This window comes from Mobula birostris, chromosome 32, assembly GCF_030028105.1.
Source record: "Mobula birostris isolate sMobBir1 chromosome 32, sMobBir1.hap1, whole genome shotgun sequence".
Lineage (NCBI taxonomy): Eukaryota > Metazoa > Chordata > Chondrichthyes > Myliobatiformes > Myliobatidae > Mobula > Mobula birostris.
Window position 1 is genome coordinate 29,287,894 of NC_092401.1, and position 22,284 is coordinate 29,310,177.

General features: G+C 41.7%; 1 protein-coding gene across 2 annotated transcripts in view; it reads left to right on the forward strand.

Moving 5' to 3' along the window:
• The window catches only part of farsa (phenylalanyl-tRNA synthetase subunit alpha), a 58,436-nt gene that overhangs the window by 18,795 nt on the left and 17,357 nt on the right, over positions 1–22,284 (forward strand). For both annotated transcript variants that reach the window (XM_072248223.1, XM_072248224.1), the window contains exons 6-11: positions 117–245; positions 3,617–3,732; positions 7,450–7,534; positions 11,031–11,130; positions 17,197–17,365; positions 18,926–19,003. In XM_072248223.1, coding sequence (XP_072104324.1) covers positions 117–245; positions 3,617–3,732; positions 7,450–7,534; positions 11,031–11,130; positions 17,197–17,365; positions 18,926–19,003 — 677 coding nt within the window. The remainder of the gene's footprint in view (positions 1–116; positions 246–3,616; positions 3,733–7,449; positions 7,535–11,030; positions 11,131–17,196; positions 17,366–18,925; positions 19,004–22,284) is intronic.

The window sequence follows — 22,284 nt, forward strand, 5'->3', positions numbered from 1 at the left end:
AACAAAACAGAAATTACCTTAAACAAAGAGAGCTTTGCGACTAGGTTGCATCTGTTACTGTTGCTGAAAGAAATGCTGAGGTCTTAAAGTTACATCTGTGTAAAATCTTCTCACAGTGGTTCATGGCAAAGCAAGAAGTTCAAACCATACAACTTCGATGCCTTGGGTATCATTCCGGAGTGTGGCCACCTGCATCCCTTGATGAAAGTCCGAACAGAGTTTCGACAGATATTCCTGGAAATGGGGTAAGTTTTGAATACCTTAAATCAGTGGTCCCCAACCACTGGCAAAGCGCGAGGAAATGATATGATTTGGCGATATGAAACGATATGAGTCAGCTGCACCTTTCCTCGTTCTCTGTCACGCACTGTTGAACTTGAAATAACCTACCAAGTCATACCAAATAACACGTAAAACCTAAAATAACACTGACATATAATAAAAGCAGGAATGATATAAATACACAGCCTATATAAAGTAGAAATAGTGTATGTACAGTGTAGTTTCACTTAACAGAATCAGGAAGATTAAGCCAAAACTGATTTGTAGAAAAGAAATTGGCACGTACATACTTGCGCACATCACGCATGCGCACACAGGTGCCTGCGCAAGGCTTCATGGTCATGGTAGTCTTTCTAGGGGTAAACACAAGTGTCCCATATTTGACTGCTACTTTTGTCCCTTATTTGGGAATGAGAAAGTTGGCAACCCTACTTGAACACCACCCCCTCCCCCGGGGTCGGCCAGTCCGCAAGAATATTGTCAATATTAAACCGGTCCAAGCTGTTAAAAAGATTGGGGACCCCTGCCTTAAATGGCTTGAGATTAACCTTTTCAGCTGTGCATAAAAGGCAAGTAATGGCAGTGGTTATTCGGATGAATTTAACTATTTTGGAACTGGAAACTAGGTAAATGAAGAGTAGAGTAACACTTACAAAATGCTTGAGAAACTCAGCAGATCAGGCACCACTTATGGAGGGGAATAGGCAGGTCAAGATCCTTCCATCAGAACTATCAGATGGAATGTGTACTGATCTTTGGACTGATAATGAAACAGAAATTTCCTTAAGTAGAAAGCTTTGCTACTATGTTGCAACTGTTACTATTGCTGAAAGAAACTGATGAATGGTATTGCCCAAAACATCGACTGTTTATTTCTCTCCACGTAAATTTGGAGAGAAAAAGGATAAGAGGTGACTTGATTGAGGTGTACAAGATGATAAGAGGCATTGATAGAGTGAACAGCCAGAGACTTTTCCCAGGGCAAAAATGACTAATGTAAGGGGGCATAATTTTAAAGCGATTGGAGGAAAGTAGAGTATTTTTTGTTTACACAGGGTGGTGGATACATGGAACACCCTGCCAGGGGTGGTAGTAGAGGCAGGTACATTAGGGACATTTAAGAGACTCTTGGATAGGAACATGTATGAAAGAAAACTGGAGAGTTACATGGAGAGAAGGGTTTATTTATTGTTTAGAGACACAGAGCCACACTGCCCAGCAACCCATTCATTTAACACTAGTTTATCACAAGACAATTTACAATGGCCAATTAACCTACCAACCGGCACACATCAAAGTTGCTGGTGAACGCAGCAGGCCAGGCAGCATCTGTCGGAAGAGGTGCAGTCGACGTTTCAGGCCGAGAGTCCTGACGAAGGGTCTCGGCCTGAAACGTCGACTGCACCTCTTCCTACAGATGCTGCCTGGCCTGCTGCGTTCACCAGCAACTTTGATGTGTGTTGCTTGAATTTCCAGCATCTGCAGAATTCCTGTTGTTAACCTACCAACCGGTATGTCTTTGGCGTGTGGGAGGAAGCCCACGTGGTTCAAGGCGAGAACATACAGACTCCTTATAGATGGTGCCAGAATTGAACTCTGAACTCCGGAATGCATGAGCTGTGACAGCTACACTGCTGTGGCACCCAATGATATTAGAGTAGGTTTAAAGAGCGGCGCAACATCATGGGCTGAAGGGCCTGTATTGTTCTATGTTCGAAATCATGCTGGCGCCTAACCAGTTACTTTTTAATCGTAAACCTAACTTTTTTTTAAACTGTGTGTTTTTTATTATAAAGGCAATGTGCCTTTGTGTTTTTTTTTAAATCTCCATCCTTTGCAACATGTCCTGGCACCTTCACATGTTCTTGTGCAAGTGCACCTGTTTTCCTTGCACTTATGTCAGCAGGTTGTTTAAATGTGGTTTTCACTGCAAGGCTGGAACCTTTGTTTTACATCCTTGTGTGCACTGGAGTGACTGTGGTTCAGAAGCCTCCATGTATGCATGGTATCTGTTTTTGATTCTTTGTGACAGTAATATTCCACATTAAAATACATCTTTCCTTTCATGTTGTAAAGGCCCAGGCTCTTCTGCAGCTGGTACGCATGTTTCCTGACACATGCAATTCATAACCCTCCATTCCAAATATGGAAGTATGTAGACACCTGCTATGAAAGTGCAGATTTCCTGTCAATTTCTGGCAGTACTGGGTAAATTCAAATACTACTTATGCTGAGGTTTGCAGAGATCTACAGAAATGCTTCATTCTGCTTTTGCAAGGTCTCATCTGATAGAAGAAAGAAGAAAAAGTGAGAGCTAATTGTGCAGGGGTTTGTGCTGAAGCACCACATAGGGATAATATAGTTGTAAATTCCACTTCCTAACTCTGCTTCCAAAATGCCTCAGCACTTTTCCAGTTATTCAGGAGCTTTCGTTTAATTGAAAACAATTATGCAGTGCTCTCCCTGTGCAATCACTCAGACATAAAGGATCATCACTAGGCAGAGGAACTTGCCGTTTACGGCCAGTGTTACTTCTCTTTATTTTGGAAACATTTCTAGCCGATCCACGAAGCATAGGCTTATTTTGTGGTCTCACAGGAACATTCATTGTGTCATGTTGATGAATGGTTATACACGTTGTTGGTGAGGCTGCATGTGGAGTATTGTATATAGTTTTGGTCACCCCGTTATAGAAAAGACGTTGTCATGCTGGAGATGCTGTAGAGGAGATTTACAAGGATGTTTCCAAGGACGTTTCCTGGGCTAGAGAGCCTGAGCTACAGGGAGAGGTTGGCCACACTGCATCTTTATTCCTTGGAACATGGGAGAATGAGAGGTGACATTATTGAAGTTTATATATTCATGAGAGGTATGGATAATGTGGATGGTCATAGTCTTTTTGCCCAAGACTGGGGAGTCCAAAACTAGAGAGCACAAGTACAGGATAAGAGGGGAGAGATTTAAAAGGGCCTGTGAGAGGTAACTTTACACCGGGAATGAGCTGCAAAGGGGAAGTGGTCAAGATTATACAGTTGCAACATTTAAGGGGTAATTAGATAGGTATATGGAGGGGAGTGGCTTAGGGGGTTATGGGCCAAATGTGCCACCTGGATCTAGCAGGGAAAATGCTGTGGTCAGCATGGACCATTTCGGCTGAAGGGCCGGCTTTTGTGTTGTATTACATGATGACCCTCTCTCTAACTTTTTATTTGAAAGTACCAATTGTTTGGCTATGTTCAGTCTTTATTTAGAAAGATGTTGCATCTGATGTGGTAATGATAAAAAGAACTCCTGTTCTCTTTTGAGAGGTTTATAATTTTTTTCCAATCTCTAGTTTCACAGAGATGCCGACCAACAATTTCATTGAGAGTTCATTCTGGAATTTTGACGCGCTTTTCCAACCTCAGCAGCATCCTGCCCGGGACCAGCATGACACTTTCTTCCTGTCTGGTAGGGAGTCTCTCCTAGTTCAGTGGAGATGAGAGAATGAGTGTTACAGTGATTTAAAGCGCCATGTCGTGTGTTTCCTGACTGCTGTGAAGTACCACATAGTCATGATTCATTTGCGTTTATCATGTGGACTTCCTGGGTTACTGAAAGCTACCACATAGTCATGCTCCAGTCAGTGATGAATCTTGGGTCTTTCCTGGAGCTGAAATTTGGGACTGGAGGAATAGATCAATAAGACTTTGGTATGTTTGTTGCTCACTGTAAAGTCTTGAGTGAAGTGACCGTAGGATTATGTTTGTCGGTGACATCCATCACCAACTACTATCTTAGTGTACTGTAACTTGGTACTCATTGATTTGGCTTGGTGTTACAGGGGTTGCTTTTTAGAATTGCTGACATATGACATGAAATTTGTTGTTTTGTGGCAACAGTGCAATATGTACAATATACTATAAATGACTACGAATATATTAAAGAGTCGTGCAGAAAGGGAGCAGATTAGTGAGATAGTGTTCATGGACTGTTCAGAAATCTGATGGTGAAAGGGGGAAAAAGCTATTCCTAAAACGTTGTGTAGGGGTCTCCTTCCTGATGGTAGCAATGAGAAGAGGGCCCCACTCTGTCCTGACACAGTTGCTTAGATCCAGTTGAATGGGATCTCTCATTGTTTCAGTGGTCCTGAGAAACAGAGCAGCTGGGTCTAGGCTGCAGTTCCTGAGTCCCACCCAGATCAGGTCAACATTTCAAAACAGTTAAAAGAGAATGAACTAAATTAAATTTCAGGTGGCATGGTATTGTAGCAGTTAGCATAATGCAATCACAGCGACAGCGACCGAGATTCAATTCTGCCGCTGTTTGGAAAGAGTTTGTTTGTTTTCTTGTGACATTGTGGGTTTTCTCCAGGTGCTCTGGTCTCCTACCACATTCCAAGTCCGTATGGGTGGTTGGCAAATATGGGTCACTTGGGCATAGTTGGGGAGCATGGACCAGAAGGACCTGTTACTGTGCTGTATCTCCAAATAAAAATATATTTTAAAAATTGCTCTAAATTGAACTGAAAAAATAATTGAATATGACTATCAATTAAAGTCGAGAATATGAAACACAATCGCTTAGTTTGCAGGTCACTAACCCACTTGGATCAAGTGGATTGTAGCAGCTGGTTTAAAAGTGAAAGACTGGCTAAAGGTGTTTCTGGCCACCCAGCTCGGCACGGCAGAGTTCCATCCCTTGATTCAGTGTTAAATCCAACAGTGGGAGTCAGATGTACTGGCATCTGACCTTCAGTGTGTTACCTACATCCGTGCTGACATAGACTCAGATTCATTTATTTATCACTTGGACATTAGAACATACAGTGAAATGCATTGTTTATGTTAACAACTAACACAATCTAAGGATGTGTTGGGGCAGCCGGCAGGTGTCACCACCCATTCTGGTTCCAACATAGCATGCCCACAGTGTTCAACAAAAAACACAAGTAACAGAAATAACAGCAGCAGCAGCACTAGAACAACAGCAACAAAACAAAACAGGCCCAGTTCCTCCCATCCAAACATGCACACACAGACATTCTTCCAATCCCAGGATAGACTGTCCTCTGCCTCCAGCTTCCAGTGGACCTGTGGACTGGCAGACAGTGGGACGGGGCTGAAAAGTGTCCCGGTGGCGGTGTGGTTTGTGTGACGCAATTACAGCTTGAGCGTCTGGAGCTCAGCGTTCAATTCTGGCACCATTCTGTACATCCTCCCTGTGGAATGTATGGGTTTTCCCTGGGTGCTCCGGTTTCCCCTCTCAGTCCAAAGATGTACCAGGTAGGTTAACTTGTCAATGTAAATTGTCCTGTTAGGGTGAATCGGGTTTGTTGGGGACTGCTAGGGCAGCATGGCTCAAAGGCCTGGAAGTGCCAATTCCATGCTGTATTACTAAATAAAATTAACTAAATATAAATAATAGGTGTATGCTGCTCCTCTGCAGAGCTGTAGCCTTGGCTGGTCTGTGGGTAGATCATTGTGTCTGCACTTGTAAAGTCAAAACTGTGTGAGAATTAATAAGCTATTCAAGGGGGAATGCGGCATTGTGAAGCTGTGATGATAGTTGAGTCATCTTAAGTGTTGCCATATTTAATTCCTTTCCTGACCAGCAACTTACTATATCCACCTTCTGCACTTCACAGCCAAGTGGAACACCAGAGTTACTGTCGTAGGCCCTAGCAATTACAGCTGTACTTACCTCTATTTATTCTATGTTGCATGTCTATCTGACTCTCTTTCTCAGTCTGACTGATGTCTCTATAATCCTAGACTCCCCTTTCATGCACTAACAGTCCTGCAACTGAAGTGTAAATAATTGTAGTTATTTAGTTCATTGTAGAATCTTGTTGATGGCTCTATACTCACTTAACAATGAATGCTGAGGAAACCATGTTGAATAGTTTGGGAAGTGTCAGACGTATAGTGGTGTACATGATAAATGTCGGTATTTTTCATTCTACCTTTTGTGTGTAATGCAACAAACATCTGCTGGGGTAAAAGGAATTGTCAGCGTTTTGGGTCAAAACTCTGCATCAGCGTCTGACCTGGAATATTGGCAGTTCCTTCCCCACTATGTATGCTACTCAACTGCTGAGTTCTCCAGTATCTCTCACCTCTTGCCCCTCTCACCCCTTCTCTTTTCCTCACCTTCCCATCACTTCCCTCTGGTTTCTCTCCTTCCATTTCTTACATGGTCCACTGTCTTCTCCTATCAGATTCCTTCTTTTTCAGCTCTTTATCAATTCTACCTGTCCCTTCCCAATCCCCTATCACCTGCCAGTTTGTAATTCTTCCCTTCCCCCCCATCTTCTCATTCTGGTTTCTGCCCCCTTCCTTGCTAGTCCTGATGATGGGGTTTAGCCTGAAATATCAACTCTTTATTCCCTTCCATAGATGCTGCCTGACTGAGTTCCTCCAGCATTTTGAAGGTATTGCTATCTCAGGTGATGTTATGTCTTAGTTTGGAAAAAATTAGAAGTCGAACTTTTGATCCTAAATTTGACTTCGAGAAAAGGTGGGGTTCTTTTGCCCGTTATTATCATTTGACGAGTTAATAAAGACGGTCCTTTTCTGATGCTTGGTTATATGGGTTTGGTTGGCAGTTTGATGTCTTTTTTTATGGAAGCTTGTATGGCGTATAGCTCCAGGTTTGTGCTCCAAATGGGTTCCCCCCCCCTTTTTTTTTTAGTTATTAGAGGTTTTCTCTGTTTTAGTTAGTAGGGGTCCTTTTTTTTTTCTTTCTTTCCTTTTTTCCATAAAAAAAAGCTTTAATACTTTGTTTTTTGATTATTATTGATATACTGTTTAGCCTGGTTGATAGTTTAACTCTTATTCTACATATGGATATGTTATCTTGATTATTTTGATGTATTTTTCTCTGTTGTTGATTTTCAATAATAATTAATAAAAAGATTTAAAAAGAATGTATTGCTCAAGGTTTCCAGCATCTGCAGAATTTCTTGTGTTGATGAGTTCCTCCAGCAGATTGTGTGGTGGTCCAGATTCCAGCACCTGCAGTCTCTGATGTCTCCTTTACAGATATGATTTGACAAAACCGACCTCTTGAGATAATTACTGGATCTAGACAGGAGTCACTAGATTGTGTCCGTGTGTTTTTGTATAATTAAAATTATCAACAAATATCTTTTGAGACTACTCCCTATTCTTCTCTTTCTGATCACAGAACCTGCCATTGCAACGGAGTTTCCAATAGATTATCTTGAAAGGGTGAAGAAGGTCCACTCAGAGGGAGGGTATGGATCCCAAGGGTAAGTCTGTTCAAATTATTTGGTTGAAGAATTGTTTTCTGTACCATCATATTGCATGTCTCCAACTTCTCAAATTATTCAGCATGCGTTATTATTTATTTCAAGATTCAAGAAAGTTTAAAATCATTTCCAGTATGCAAGTGTAAAGGAGAACAAAATAATCGCTACTGCAGATCCGACGTAGTACAAAAAACAGTAAGATAAAATTCACAATCAATATAAATACACAGAATAGCTTATAGATATAGATTAGATTGATTGAATATACATAAAGTAACGCTAGGCATAGAAGTGTATGTAAGGTGACTGACAGGAAGCGATAAATTATTGGTGGTGTGCAGTTGATATGAAGGAAACTCTTATTTAAACTGGTGCAATAATTTGAAGAGCTTGGACATTATCAGTTAACACCAGGGAATACAGAATATCTGCTCATTGGCCTTTTTCTTTTAGTGGTTTACTGGATATAAGTTGGTTGCTGCAGTTCCCATATTGCAACATTGATTTTGTCTGAAATGTGCCTGTAAGGTGATGTGGACAATTCTGAGAAAAATAAAGTTCTGTTAGCATCTATAAATAGTTGTCTTTTGCTTGAGGAGCAGCTTAAGTTTGGAATTGTTGGATTAGGGTGTAGAATTGTAAATTTTCTTGGCGTTTAACTGGTCTGCTTTTATTTTTATATCAGCTGTTTATGTGTAATTGTTCAGTGAATTTTCCAGCAATTGTGATATAGCTGCTTTTTTTTTGTAGTTTATTTTTTATTGAAGTTCATCATCAAACAAACATTTCCATAAGATGTATTTCAAATATTGTACATATATATCATATAGTCATACAGTATACGCCACAGATCTCCACATAATATTTATCTGAGGTATACACTTATAGAAAGGAGAGGAAAGGAAGAACAAGCAAAAGGAACAAAACTATGTACAAGTAGGGAGTGATTTTTTTTTTACAACATATTCATTGATTTGTGAGAATAAAATCAGGCCTATGAGGTGTTATGTAGGCCATTTTTCCCAGTATGAATCAAATTGTTCCAACTTACTATTAACAGCTGCTGTTATCCTCTCCATTTTGTAAATATCCATTGTAATTTCCATCCATGCATTTACAGTTGGGCTCTCCTGTGATAACCATTTCCTGGTAAGAGTCTTTTTACCAGCCACCAGCAGTATATTCATTAAATATTTATCTCTTTTCAACCATTCTCGAGGTATATACCCGAAATATATGGTCTTACTTTCTTTTTTTTTTGCATGTGCCTGCATGTGTGCGAGTCTGTGCATGTGCGTGTCAGTGCATGTGTCCGTGATGATGGATTTTTCATGGCTTTTTACAAGGTGCAGAGCGAGAGAGAGAGAGAGAGACTGTGTGGTGCGCCATTCCTCACACAGACATTTTTGTAGTATTTTCCCTTTATGTTATGAGGTTGAGTTGCGATCTCGACACTCAACCCGGCACGGATGGAAAGCGTACTTGGGGGTGGACATGACTAGTTTCGAACCTGGGAACCTCTGCTCCCGGGTCTGGCGCCGATGTTGTTGAGCCGCCAGCCGGCCCTTGGTCTTACTCTCTAAGGGTATTTCACATTTAACGATGTCTTGTAGGGCATTGTGTATCCCACTCCAATAGTCTTTGATAACGGGGCATTCCCAGAAAATATGATAATGGTTTGCATTTTGATTTCCACAATTTCTCCAGCTAACAGGGAGGTTACTATCAAAATGGGATTTCTGAGAGGGTGTAGTAAAATATCTTATCAAGTTTTTCCATCCAAACTCCCTCCATTTCTGTGAACTGGTACACTTCTATTGATACCTCCATATTATTGTCTGTTCTTTCTCAGATATAATTATCCCTCCTTCCTTCTCCCATTTTGTTTCAATGTATGAAGTCGAAGGTGTTTTTAAGATTTGACAAACCCTTATACACACTTGAAATGATTCTACTACCGTTACCTGAATTATATGCTCTTCTAAATAGCTCTATCAAACATGTACTTCCCTTGATTACATTTTTAACCGTCCTATTAACATATTGTCGCATCTGTAAATACCGATAAAAGTCTTGTTTTTGTAATAGGTGTTTCTCTTCAGGCATTTCAAAACTGAACAGTGTTCCTTCTTTCATTATATTGCAAAGAACTGTTATTCCTTTAGCTGTCCAGTTCTTAAATCTAGCATCCAGTTTATTCGGCATAAAGTCCGAGTCATTTGCACACCATTTAAGAATTACAGTATCTTCCTCTAGTTTATATTCTTTTATAATAGTTTTCCATATTTTAAGAGTCCATTTTACCCATGGGTTATCAATAATATTTATGAACCTTTGTAGGTTGTTATCAGCCAAAATTGCCTGTATGGGGATGGAAAGTATCCTCTCCTCAATGTTTTTCCATTTAGCGTCATATGATGGGTTGCACCAGCATTTCACAGCTCTCAACTGTGCTGCAAAATAATAATCTCTAAGAGAAGGTAGACCCCATCCCCACTTTTCCTTGGCTAATTGCAAAGTTTTGAGACAAACTCTAGGCCTTTTACCTTGCCATATATATCTTGATAACATTTTGTTCCATTCATTGAATTGATTTTGATTAATCTGTATTGGTAGGGTCTGAAAGAGATAATAGTCTGGGCAATATATTCATTTTAATAGATTCAATCCTTGAGCTGAGACTAAAAAAAGGAATTAGGTTCTATCTTCCTTAATTTTTTCGTATATAGGCTGATAATTGCATTCTGATAATTTTGCTAAATCTTTTGGCATAATGATGCCCAAATATTTGAAAGACTCTGTTTGCCATGCCCAGGGATATCTACTTTCAATTTTGCATTTTTATTCTATAGAAGCTTCTTAGTTTTTCTGCAGCAGGTATCACACCACTTAAATCTGGCTATTTTATAGGTTAATTGTTACTACTGGAACGTGGTTATCTCCCTAGTTGAAGCAAGGTTTTGTAGAAGTCGACCCTGACCTCTGTGCTCTTTTTTTGTTCTTTCTTTGTTCTTGTAACGTTTAATAAAGTGGCTGTAAGCAACATGTTTTATAACTCATTCTTGGCGTCCAAACCTCTGCATTGCAAAAACACCATTATCTACTATCCAACAGAACTGAGCAGTGATGTGTCAATTTTCCCACAGATGGAGCTGAACAGTTATGTGCTTACAGCATTTCCTGTGTTTGTCTTGAGTATTTCATAACTACAATAGCAAAGAAAAGTGTAACTTGTATGTTAGATTTAGCAAGTTATGATAGTATCTCGGCAGCTGGATTTAGTGCCGCTGGTAAATGCAATTTAACGAAGCCTTTCATTTGGACAATGACTTGAATCGTTCTGGGAATGATTGCGATAAGTGAAATTGAGGAATTAAAAGAGGATTGTGATTGATGAACTTTTGCAAGAGTTATGAGTTAGAGAAGTTGTCACATGTAATCTTGTACCTTTTATATCAATGTGCTATGGTAATGTTCAGTGTTTGTGTGTAATCAGGTACAGGTATGATTGGAAGATTGAAGAAGCACAGAAGAACCTTCTGCGGACACACACGACAGCAGTCAGTGCACGAATGCTGTACAAACTTGCACAACAGGTGAGATAGTTTTGCCTTGTTATCCGCTGCTAAAGATCTCAGTGGCACAGGTGAGTGGCTGCTCTTCACCAATTTGAGTCCTCCTACTAAACTCAAATTACTGCAGTAATTTGGATGAAGATTCGTATTTTCTCTCCATTCCACTTCTCTGTATGTTAAAGTATTGGTGTGCCTTTCTGTAAATTCAGTATAGGTTAATGATTGAAGGAACAAAACACTAGGAACAAAGATTAAGATTAGCTTTATTTGTGATATACACATTGAAACCTACAGTGAAATGTGTTGTTTTGAGTCAACTCAGATTAGTGAAGTTTGTACTGGCAACCCACAAGTCGCGCCATGCTTCCAGTATCAACATCGCAAGGCCAAAACTCGCTAACCCTGACCCGTACATCTGTGGAATGTTAGGGGAAAACTGGAGTACCTGAAGGAAACCCACACGGTCATGAGGAGAACATACAAACTCCTTACAGGCAGTGGCGGGGATTGAGCTCCTATCTTACGGCAAACTGGTCTAAAGCATTTCACTAACTGCTATGCTACCCTGTCGCCCATGGGCTTGTCCACTGCTTAAACCAAGCAGGTCATGAAGACGTCACCTCCAGGTATGGTTGTAACCATCAAAGGAACAGACAGCACATTGTGCTTTCATCTTAGCAGAACTCATTCCAAAGTATTAATGATAGAGTCATACAGAAAAGGACAAATGGGTCCTAATCACCCATCTTATCCATACTGGCTACAATGGCTGACTACTGTAATCCCATTTGCCTGCGGTAGGCCTGAATCTCTTTAATCAAAGTTCAAAGTAAATGTATCAAAATACACATATGTGACCAGATTCATTTTCTTGTAGGCATAGTTAATAAATCCTTTACTGGGATAATAATCATAATAGAATCAGGAGTCTGTACCTCACTTGGGTGTTAAATCAGTGTACAAATGACAAGCTCCCAAAACAAAAAGAAAGTAATAAATGAGAATAAATATCAAGGACATGAGATGAAGACTCCTTGAAAATGAGTCCATAGGTTATGGGAACATTTCAATTATGGGGCAGCTGAAGTTGAGTAAAGTTATCTCCTTTGGTTGAAGAGCCTGATGGCAGAGGAGCACTAAGTCTTTCTGAACCTGGTGGTGTGAGTCCTGATGCTCCTGTAAAATCTTACCGATGACAGCAACGAGAAGAGAGCATGTCCTGGGTGGTTGGAGTCCTTGATGATGGATGCTGCTTTCCTGAGACAACATTTTGTGTCGATATGCTCACTGGTGGGGATAGCTTTACTGGCTGTATCCACTACTTTTTGTAGTATTTTCCATTCAAGGGCATTGGTGTTTTCATACCAGGCTGTGATGCAGCCAGTCAATATATGGAAGTTTGTCAGTAGTTATTAATGTTATGCCAAATCTTTGCAAAAGTCTTAAGGAAGTCGAGGTGCTGCTTTGCTTTCATTGTAATTGCATTTGTGAGCAGGTCCTCTGAAATGATAACACTGAAAATTTTAAAGTTGCTGACCTTCTATCCTATTTAAAACAGAGATGCGGAGAAATTTCTTTAGCCAGAGGGTGATGACTTTGTGGAATTTGTTACCACAGGCAGTGGTGGAGGCTAGGTCATTGGGTGTATTTAAGGCAGAAATTGATAGGTTCTTAATTGGACATGGCATCAAAGGTTACAGGGAGAAGGCCTGAGGAGGGGAAAAGAAAAGGATCAGACATGATTGAATGGCAGAGCAGACTCGATGGGCCAAATGGATTAATTCTGCTCCTATGTCTTATGGTCTTATTACTACCTCTGCAGGTTTATTTTCCAGCAGATCGAAATCTACTCTCACCTCCCTTTTACTCTTTATATGTCTGAAAAAAGATTTCTTGTATTCTCTTTGAAATTATTGGCTATCATGTTGCTCAAAGGTCAAAGTAAATTTATTACCAAATTACATATATGTCACCATTTATTATTTTGCAGGCATTCACGGAAATATAAAGAAATACAATAAAATCTTTGAAAATGTACACACAAGGACTGACAAACAACCAATGAAACAGTGCAAACACAAAAAAAAACAGATAATAAGTAATTAAATAATATTGAGAACAGGAGTTGTAGTGTCCTTGAACGTTAATCCATAGGCTGTGACAACACACGCAATGCTGGAGGAACTTAGCAGGCCAGAAGCACCTAAGGAAGTGAGTAAACAGTTGAAATTTCGAGCTGAAACTCTTCATCGACTGTTTACTCTTTTCCACAGATGCTTGTTTTGCTGAGTTCCTTCAGCATTTTGTGTGTGTTGCTTTGAATTCCAGCATCTGCAGATTTTCTCTTGTAGCTGTAGGTTGTGGAATCAGTTCACCTTTAAATTTCTCCCCCTCTCACTCTAATCCTGTGCCCTCCAGAGATGAATACCCCTGCTCTGGAAAAATGATCTTAGCTGTATATTCTACTTATATATCTCATAATTGTGTATACCTCTATAAAGTCCCCTTCTATGCAGTGTAAGTTCTAGTGAGAATAAGCTGTCTCTCCAATCAATCAATCAAATAAAGCCTTCCGTTCTAGTGAACGTCTTGGCGAATCTCTGCTGTACTCGCTATACACCCATCCTGTAGAGTGGTAATCAGAACTGTACACGATACTCCCAAGTGTGGTCTCACCAACGTTTTGTACCACAGACCCATGTTATGGACACCCAAACACATGATAGAGTTCCCATGAATATTATTATATTCAAATAAGAATCTGTCTTTGGCAGACTGGGGGTGGTAGAAGGATTCTATTTCCATGTAACCTCCCTACGGTCATCAGACTCCATTGAAGTCGGTCTGCTAGTTTCATTGTGGGAAGCCACTTCAAGAGAGTTGATTTGAAACCAAACAAATAATCACGTCCATTCATTCTCTATTAAACACCGTAGCAGACACAAACTCAACTGATGCTTCAAGTCCGTGGAAACCAGCCATTGAGCATGGGACATCCTCATTTTGTATCACTGTGCCTAGAATAAATACAGTGAAAGAAAATAAATAAATATTCATGGAAATTGGCCCTCAACACCATTTGCTACAATATTGTGTTGGCATGGTTACTGTTTTGAGTGATTTTGTGTATTTTCTAACTTGTGTACGAAATTGATTTATGGATTCTAAAAACAGTGCCTGCTTGTAGCCTATATACACATTTGAGAATAGAAAACTGAGAAGTGATTGAATTGAACTGTAAGTTCCAAGGAGGGTCAACAGGTGAGAGTGTTTTCCCCAGTGGGGTAATCTGGAACTAGTAGGCATAATTTGAGAAGGGGTTGTTTAAGACAAGTGAGGTGGAAGGTGGTGAACCTTTGGGATTCTATCACAGGGGGTGGGAGAAGCAGAATTGCTGAATATATGCAAGGTGGAAATTGATGGACATTTGAAATACAAGGGAGTCAGTGGTGCATGGAAGGGTGAGAAAGCATGTTCAATGGAAAGACAGAGAAAATCTGCAAATGCTGGAAATCCAAGAACACATACAAAGTGCTGGAGGAACTCAGGAGGCCAGCAGCATCTATGGAAAAGAGTAAACAGTTGACTTTTTGAGCCGAGACCTCTCATCAGGACTGGGGGGAGAAAAAGATAAGATGTTAGAGCAAGAGGGTAGGGGAAGGGGAGGAAGAAGTGCAAAGTGATAGGTGAAACTGGGAGAGGGCAAAGGGTAAAGTAAAGAGCAGGGAAACTGATAGGTGAAAGTGATACAGGGCTGGAGAAGGGAGAATCTGATAGGAGAGAGAAGACCATGGAAGAAAGGGAAGGGGCAGGAGCTCCAAAGGGAGGTGATGGGCAGATAGAGAGATGTGGTCAGAGCAAGTTTGGATCAGCCATGATTTTACTCAGTGGCACAGCCATCTTAAGGAAGCAATAGGCTTTGCCCTACTCCATCACAAAGAAGGCATGACAGCACCTCTATTTTCTTAGAAGGTTGCGTAATTTCAGCATGTTGCCTAAAATTTTGACAAACTTCTATCACTGCATAATGGAGAGTATCATAACAGGTTGTGTCACAGCCTGGTATGGAAATGCTAATGCCTAGGAACAGAAAAATCTACAGAAAGTGGTGGATGCAACCCAGTCTATCACAGGCAAACCCCTCCCCATAATTGAGCACATTTATATGGAGTACTGCCACAAGAAAACAACACCCGTCATAAAGGATGCCCACCTCTAATACTCTCTTCTCACTACTGCCATCAGGTAAGAGGTTCAAAGGTTCATTTATTATCAAAGTTTACAACTCTGAAATTCTTCTTCTCCAGATAGCCATGAAACCAAGAAAGAAAAATACAGCAGCACAGTCATCAACCCCAAAAGCCCTCCTCTTTCCACAAAAAAGTAAGCAAAAACAGAACAGACAGATTGACCCCAAATCCCTCTCCCCTGCACACAAAAAAATGAAAAAGATCGGATGAAAAACAAAATCAAAAATCTGTTCAGACTGGGAAAAAAATCTATAGTCCCAGTCCATATCCAAAATGCAGAAAACCTGGATAACATTCTCCCTCTCTGTAGCAGAGCGATCTCAGCAGCTATTGAAAAGGCAGTCTCACCTATCCGACAGCAGAGCGATCCCCCAGCGATTTTAAAAAGGCAGGCAGCCAGTGCTCACCTTCCGCAATCCCTGTGATAGTTCAATCTCTCTGGTTTTAATTGGCAAACAATGGAAGCTTTAATTGGTGAAATGGAGTTGAGCATCGGCTCACAGCCTTCTCACTGTGAGGTTTTTGCACGCTGATTCTGCCTCCCTGAGCCCTCTCGGAGACTGCAGAGTGTTCTTGGTCGTATTTATTTATTCAGCGAAGCTGTGGTGGGAGAGGACATGTTACACTTGTGGCTCTTCCCAAGGTGAACCACCCTTTATAGTGATGTAATTCAGTGTTCAGTAGAATCCACTTGCCACCTTCCAAATGCCAGCTAGGTTTTAATATTGGGTAACTTGACAATGATGGGGAGATTCAGGGAAAAATGATTAAAGGTAGGGTATAAATGTTCTTTTATGGGATGTAGTGGGCATTGGAGTTACCAGCTCTTGACACAGATGCTTAATGGACTGAGTGCCAGGGTTTCTGGATCTCACACAGCTGTGACTAGCTCAAATTGTTTCTACCCATAATGCCAATGCTTTGTGAGCCAGTATAGGCCGGAGCAGCATCTGGTAAGGATGTGGCCAGATGTATGTTTATGATCAGAATCAGGTTTATTATCACTAACATATATAGTGATATTTGTTGTTTTGTGGCAGTAGTACAGTACAACACATAAAATACACTGTAAATTACAATAATAAATATTAAAAGAATATAAATAGTGCAAATAGAAAGCAAAAATAGTGAACTGGTGTTCATGGGTTCATTATCTGCTCAGAAGTCTGATGGCTAGAGGAAGAAACTGTTTCTAAAATCTTCAGACCCCTGTACCTCCTCCCTGGTGCAAGCAATGAGAAGAGGGCATGTCCTGGAAGGTGAGGGTCCTTAATGATGAATGCTGCCTTCTTGAGTCATTGCCTTTTGAAGATGTTCTCAATAATGGAGAGGCTAGTACCCACGATGGTGCTGGCTGAGTTTACAACCCTCCGAGGTTTTTTCCGCAGTAGTGCAATGAATTAGAATTTCTACACCTGTAGAAATTTGGTAGAGCCTTTGTTGACATATCAATTCTCAAACTCCTTATAAAATATAGCAGTTCATACCAAATATTACCAAATCAGCAAGAAAGTTAAGTGACTTCCACCCCTGTCTAATACCACTTGTTTGGATGTATTTTGGAAGGTCTGCAAGAAGATCTGGTTTAGCAGGTCTTTCTGGATCTGTCTGTCAGGTAGGATAGGAGGAAAGGAAGATATAAATCATCAAATTGATTAAAATGTACAATTTCTACATTTAAACTTTAATTTATCTCCAAGCAGTTCTGCCATTTTCCCAGATCAGTAGAATTGCTTGTGCATAACTTAAATCTGAACTATGTCTAAAGCACAGTTCTCATTTTCTCTCCAACTGAACCACTGCAATAATGGTAATGTTCATCTTCCTTTTCATGCAGGAAGCCTTCACACCAGTGAAGTATTTCTCCATTGATCGTGTCTTCCGTAATGAAACGCTGGATGCCACTCACTTAGCCGAGTTTCACCAGATTGAAGGGGTGGTGGCAGATTATGATCTCACCCTGGGTGACCTGATGGGAGTTCTTCAGCAGTTCTTCACCAAACTAGGTGAGAATGCATCTCTGGTTCTTCTTTGCTCTCTATCAACAGGTGGCTATGGAAGCCAAGGGAATGGTATATTTAAAGCAGAATTTGATTATTTTTTTAACGTTGTTATTTAGAGGTACAGCTCAGAGAATGAGCTCTTCTGGCCCTTTGAGCCACACAATCCGCAACCCCAATTTAACCCTAACCAAATCACAGGACAATTTACAATGACCATTTAACCTACCCTGTGTATCTTTGGACTGTGAGAGGAAACTTGAGGACCTGGAGTAAACCAATACATTCCACGAGGAGGACATACATAGACTCCTTACTGAGGATGCTATGATTGACTCTGACATGCCAAGTTGTAATAGTGTTGTGATAACCGCTATGCTACCAAAGGTTGCGGGCGGAAGGCAGAAGAATGGGGTTGAGCGGGTTAATAAATCAGCCACGATTGAATGGTGTAACAGCCTCGATTAGCCTAATTCTGCTCCTATGTATTATGATTGTAAGGTCTCTTCTGTGTCAAGAAAATAATCATTGTTGCTCGTCTGTGAGAACCTTGGAATCGTTGCAGCACAGGTCATTTGGGGCTGAGGCTTCACAGGATAGAAGTTGGGCCGGTTTGGCTTACATTGTCTAGAGCCAGTATCACATTCTCAATGCAAGGAGTCGGCATTTAGAACTGAGATGAGCCGAAGGGAAACTGGAATTTTCTATGCAGGCTGGCTGTAGACCTCAGTCATTGAATGTACTCAGTAGATGTTTTGGGAGCATATTAAGGGAAACATGATACACGAAAGGGGTACCGAAATGTAAGGCATATCAGCCTGCTTCAATGTAATGCAATCTTCTGGCTGTGCCAAGAACTTAAATAAGGTAAATGTTCCTTCCTGTTTGCGCTAATTTGCCTTTGAACGCAAAGACTTATAAATCTTCAGGCTTATTGGGTAGTTTCTCATGGTCAAGATGATCTGTTCCAACCCTGGTTTTGTCATTTCTGAGGTGACTAGTGAGACCAATGTGAGACTCCTCCATGGATGTGACTGGAGGTGGCATAAGTCCAAAGTAACACACACAAATTGCTGGAAGAACACAGCAGGTGAGGTTGAAGAGTCCTGGTGAAGGGTCTCTGCCTGAAACATCGACTGGACTGGTAGGTAGTTTAAAACGTACAGCCCAGAAAGAGGCTCGTTGGCCCACAATGTCTGTGCTATTCATGATGCCAAACGAAACTTAATTCCAACAAGAAGTAAGTATACTTAAAATTTAAAATTCCAGAGGTGGAAATTGAGCAAATTGGCAAAATTCAGGTGCTCTGAGTTATGAGTCCAGTAACAGAATCCCAAAACTGTAAGTGATGGGGCCTCTTTTAACTTGCTTGTTAACCCTCCCACTGAAGATCTGGATTTAGTGATGTGCGAAGGTTACAATTCTAACTCCCGTGCAGGTTCAGCTGAAATTTCAACCATTCCTTGTCCTCTGCTGATTGTGTTTTATCCACATAGTTTCTCCAGCAAATTGGTTATTTTTGCTCGAGTTATACTAAGATCTGAAATAAATGCTCTTGTTTGACAGGTATAACCAAACTGCGTTATAAGCCTGCTTTCAACCCTTACACAGAGCCAAGTATGGAGATCTTCAGCTATCATGAAGGTACGATTGAAATAAGGACTGGAGATTAACACTGTTGAAGGTATGATGCAGTTGTCATGTTTACAGGGGTTTAAACAGATAGGGAATGAACCCTATTCCTGGTGTACTCTTCACTAACCTTTTCATTACAATCTAAATGCCTCCATTTCATTCTTTACTACATCTCTCTTGCATAAGTCAAATTAATGTAGCCCTTTTTAGAGCCATAGCGTCATAGAACACTACAGCACAGAAACAGGTCTTATGGTCCATCTAGTCCATGCCAAACTATTAGTCTGCCTAGTCCCATCAACTTGCACCCAGACCATAGCCCACCATACCCCTCCCATCTGTATCCCTATCCAAATTTCTCATAAATGATGAAATTGAACCTGTATCTACCACTTCTTCTGCCAGCTCATTCCATACTCTTACAACCCTCTGAGTGAAGAAATTCCCCTCCTGTTCCCTTAAACATCTCAACTTTCACCCTTAACCCATGACCTCTTGGTTTGGACCCTCTGAGGACCCCAGGTGCTCACATTCAATTGACTGTTTCTCCTGCTGCTTCTCCCACTGTGTTCTATGCACCATGCTTTACTCCATGAGGAGGTACTTGGTGTCCCCATCCCAGTCACTTCCACAACTCTAGTATTCTCTTTCCGCTGCCTATAACAGACCTGTCTGCTACTTTATCCTCCGCTGAATCCATGCTGAATCGCCAATTCTTTGACTTTCTCATGTCCTGCAAGGGTCGGAAGATTGCATATCTATAGACCACAGAACATGCTGTCTCCAATATCAGCGGGCCTGGACATCTCCAGACTGTGATCCCTGTTGCTCACCTCAACGGCTCTAACAATCCAGAGCAGATTCTAAACTCGGACTCCACTGCGTCAATGTGGGTTCCAATGACGTCTGACACCTCCAAAGTGCCGATTGTGCAACCTCCGCCAGGTCTTCACTTGCTGCCACTGGAACCTCCATCTCCCCTTCCCCCACTGCTGCTCCGCAATCCCATCTCTCTCAGGTCCCACCACCAGCTCTTGGGTCCTCGGAGACTCCTTTCTCTCACCCCACCATCCCTGAACACCTCAAACCTTCCTTCTCCTCAGACACTACCAACTCCCTTCCTCCCTCTGATCCCAGCTCATCTGTGCCAGGTCTTCACTATTCCCTCTGACCTTACCCTCTCTGAGGCAGAACGTTCTGTCCTCAGTAAGGGCCTCATTTTTGTCCCACTGCGCCCACACCTCAGTGAGTTCTGTGCCTGCCATGATGCTGAGCTTTCCTTCCACCGCCTCAGTCTCCGAGCCTACATCTTTGGCAAGGACTCTCCACCCCGTACTGATGGCCCTTTCTCCTGTCTTCAACCTCCTCCTCTTCCTGGACACCCCACCATTGTCTTCTGGCTGCTCAGGACCTTTTCATTGTCAACCGCTGACGGGATATCAACCATCTCGACTTCAAAACTCCTGTCTCCAATTCTAACCTCACCCCTTCCAAAAGCTCTGCTCTTCACTCCCTCTGTACTAATATGAGCCTCACCATCAAACCTGCAGCTAAAGGGAGTTCTGTAGTTGGTGGACTGACCTCTACGTTGCTGAGGCCCAGTGCCAACTCTCAGACACCTCTTGTTACTTGCCCTATGAACAGGATTCTACTAAAGAGCACCAGGCCATTGTCTCCCACACCATCACTAACCTTATTAGCTCTGGGGACCTCCCATCCACTGCCATCAATCTCATAGCTCCCACACTCTGCACCTCCTGTTTCTACCCCCTACCTAAGATCCACAAACCCACTTGTCCATACAGACCCATTGTTTCAGCCCCAACTGAATTCATGTTTGCACCTCGACTCTGTCTGATCCCCCCTTAGTTCAGACCCTTCCTACCTACACCTGTGAAACTTCACACTCTCTGGATCTTTTCAATAATTTCAAGTTCACTGACCCAAATCATCTTATTTTCACTCTGGATGTCCAGTCCCTATACACCTCTGTCCCCCACTAGGAAGGCCTCAAAGCTCTCTGTTTCTTTCTGGACATCAGACCCAACCAGATCCGCTCCACTACCACTCTCCTCCATCTACTGGAACTTGTCCTCACTCTTTAATAATTTTTCCTTGGCTCCTCCCACTTCCATCAAACAAAAGATGTAGCCATGTATACTCGCATAGGTCCCAGCTGTGCCTGGCTATTTGTTGGCTTCGTGGAACAGTCTTATGTTACAAGCCTACACTGGTGTCCGCCCCCCACTTTTCCTACGCTACATTGACGACTGCATTGGTGCTGTTTCCTGCACCCGTGCCGAGCTTGTTGACTTCATCAAATGTGCCTCCATCTTCCACCCTGCCCTCAAGATTACCTGGTCTATTTCTGAATTCTCCGTCCCTTTTCTCAATCTCACTGTCTTTGTTCTGGAGACATCTTGTCTACTGATGTCTATTATAAACCCACGGACTTTCACAGCTACCTGGACAATACCTCTTCCCACCCTGTTACTTGTAAAAACACCATCCCTTTCTCTCAATTCCTCTGAGTGCACTGCATCTGCTCTGGGGCTGAGGCTTTTCATTTCAGAATGAAGGAGATGTCCTCCTTTTTCAAAGAAAGGGGCTTCCCTTCCTCCACCATCAATTCTGCCTTCAGCCGCACTTCCTCCATTTCACACACGTTTGCTCTTACCCCATCCTCCCACCACACAACCAGGGATAGGGTTCCTCTTGCCCTCACCAACCCACCAGACTCCGCATCCAGCACTTTATTCTCTGGAACTTCCACCATCTCCAACAGGATCCCACCACCAAGCACATCTTTCCCTCCACTCCACTTTCTGCTTACCGCAGGGATTGCTCCCTACGCGACTGTCTTTTCCATTCGTTCCTCGCCACTGATCTCCCTCCTGGCACTTAATTCTGCGCATGGAACAATTGCTACATGTGCCCCTACACCTCATCCCTCACTGTCATTCAGGGCCCCAAATGACTTTATTTCTTACATCCTTCACATACATGAGGAGTAAAAATCTTTACGTTATGCCTCCGTTTAAGTGTGCAATGTGCAATCTTAGTAATTTATAATAACATATAATAAATTTTGTAATTTATTAATAGTGTCAATGTAACATAGAAATACACTCAAATCAGCTTTGTTGTAGCATGGATGAAATCGCCGGAGAGACAGAGTCACTGGTAGATACAAAGCAGCTTCTTTGTTCGACACAATAAGGTACAGCAGGCATCACACGGATGGAGACGCTTTTGGTAGAAAGGTCTGCTAGCCCAATGTGGGCTTGATA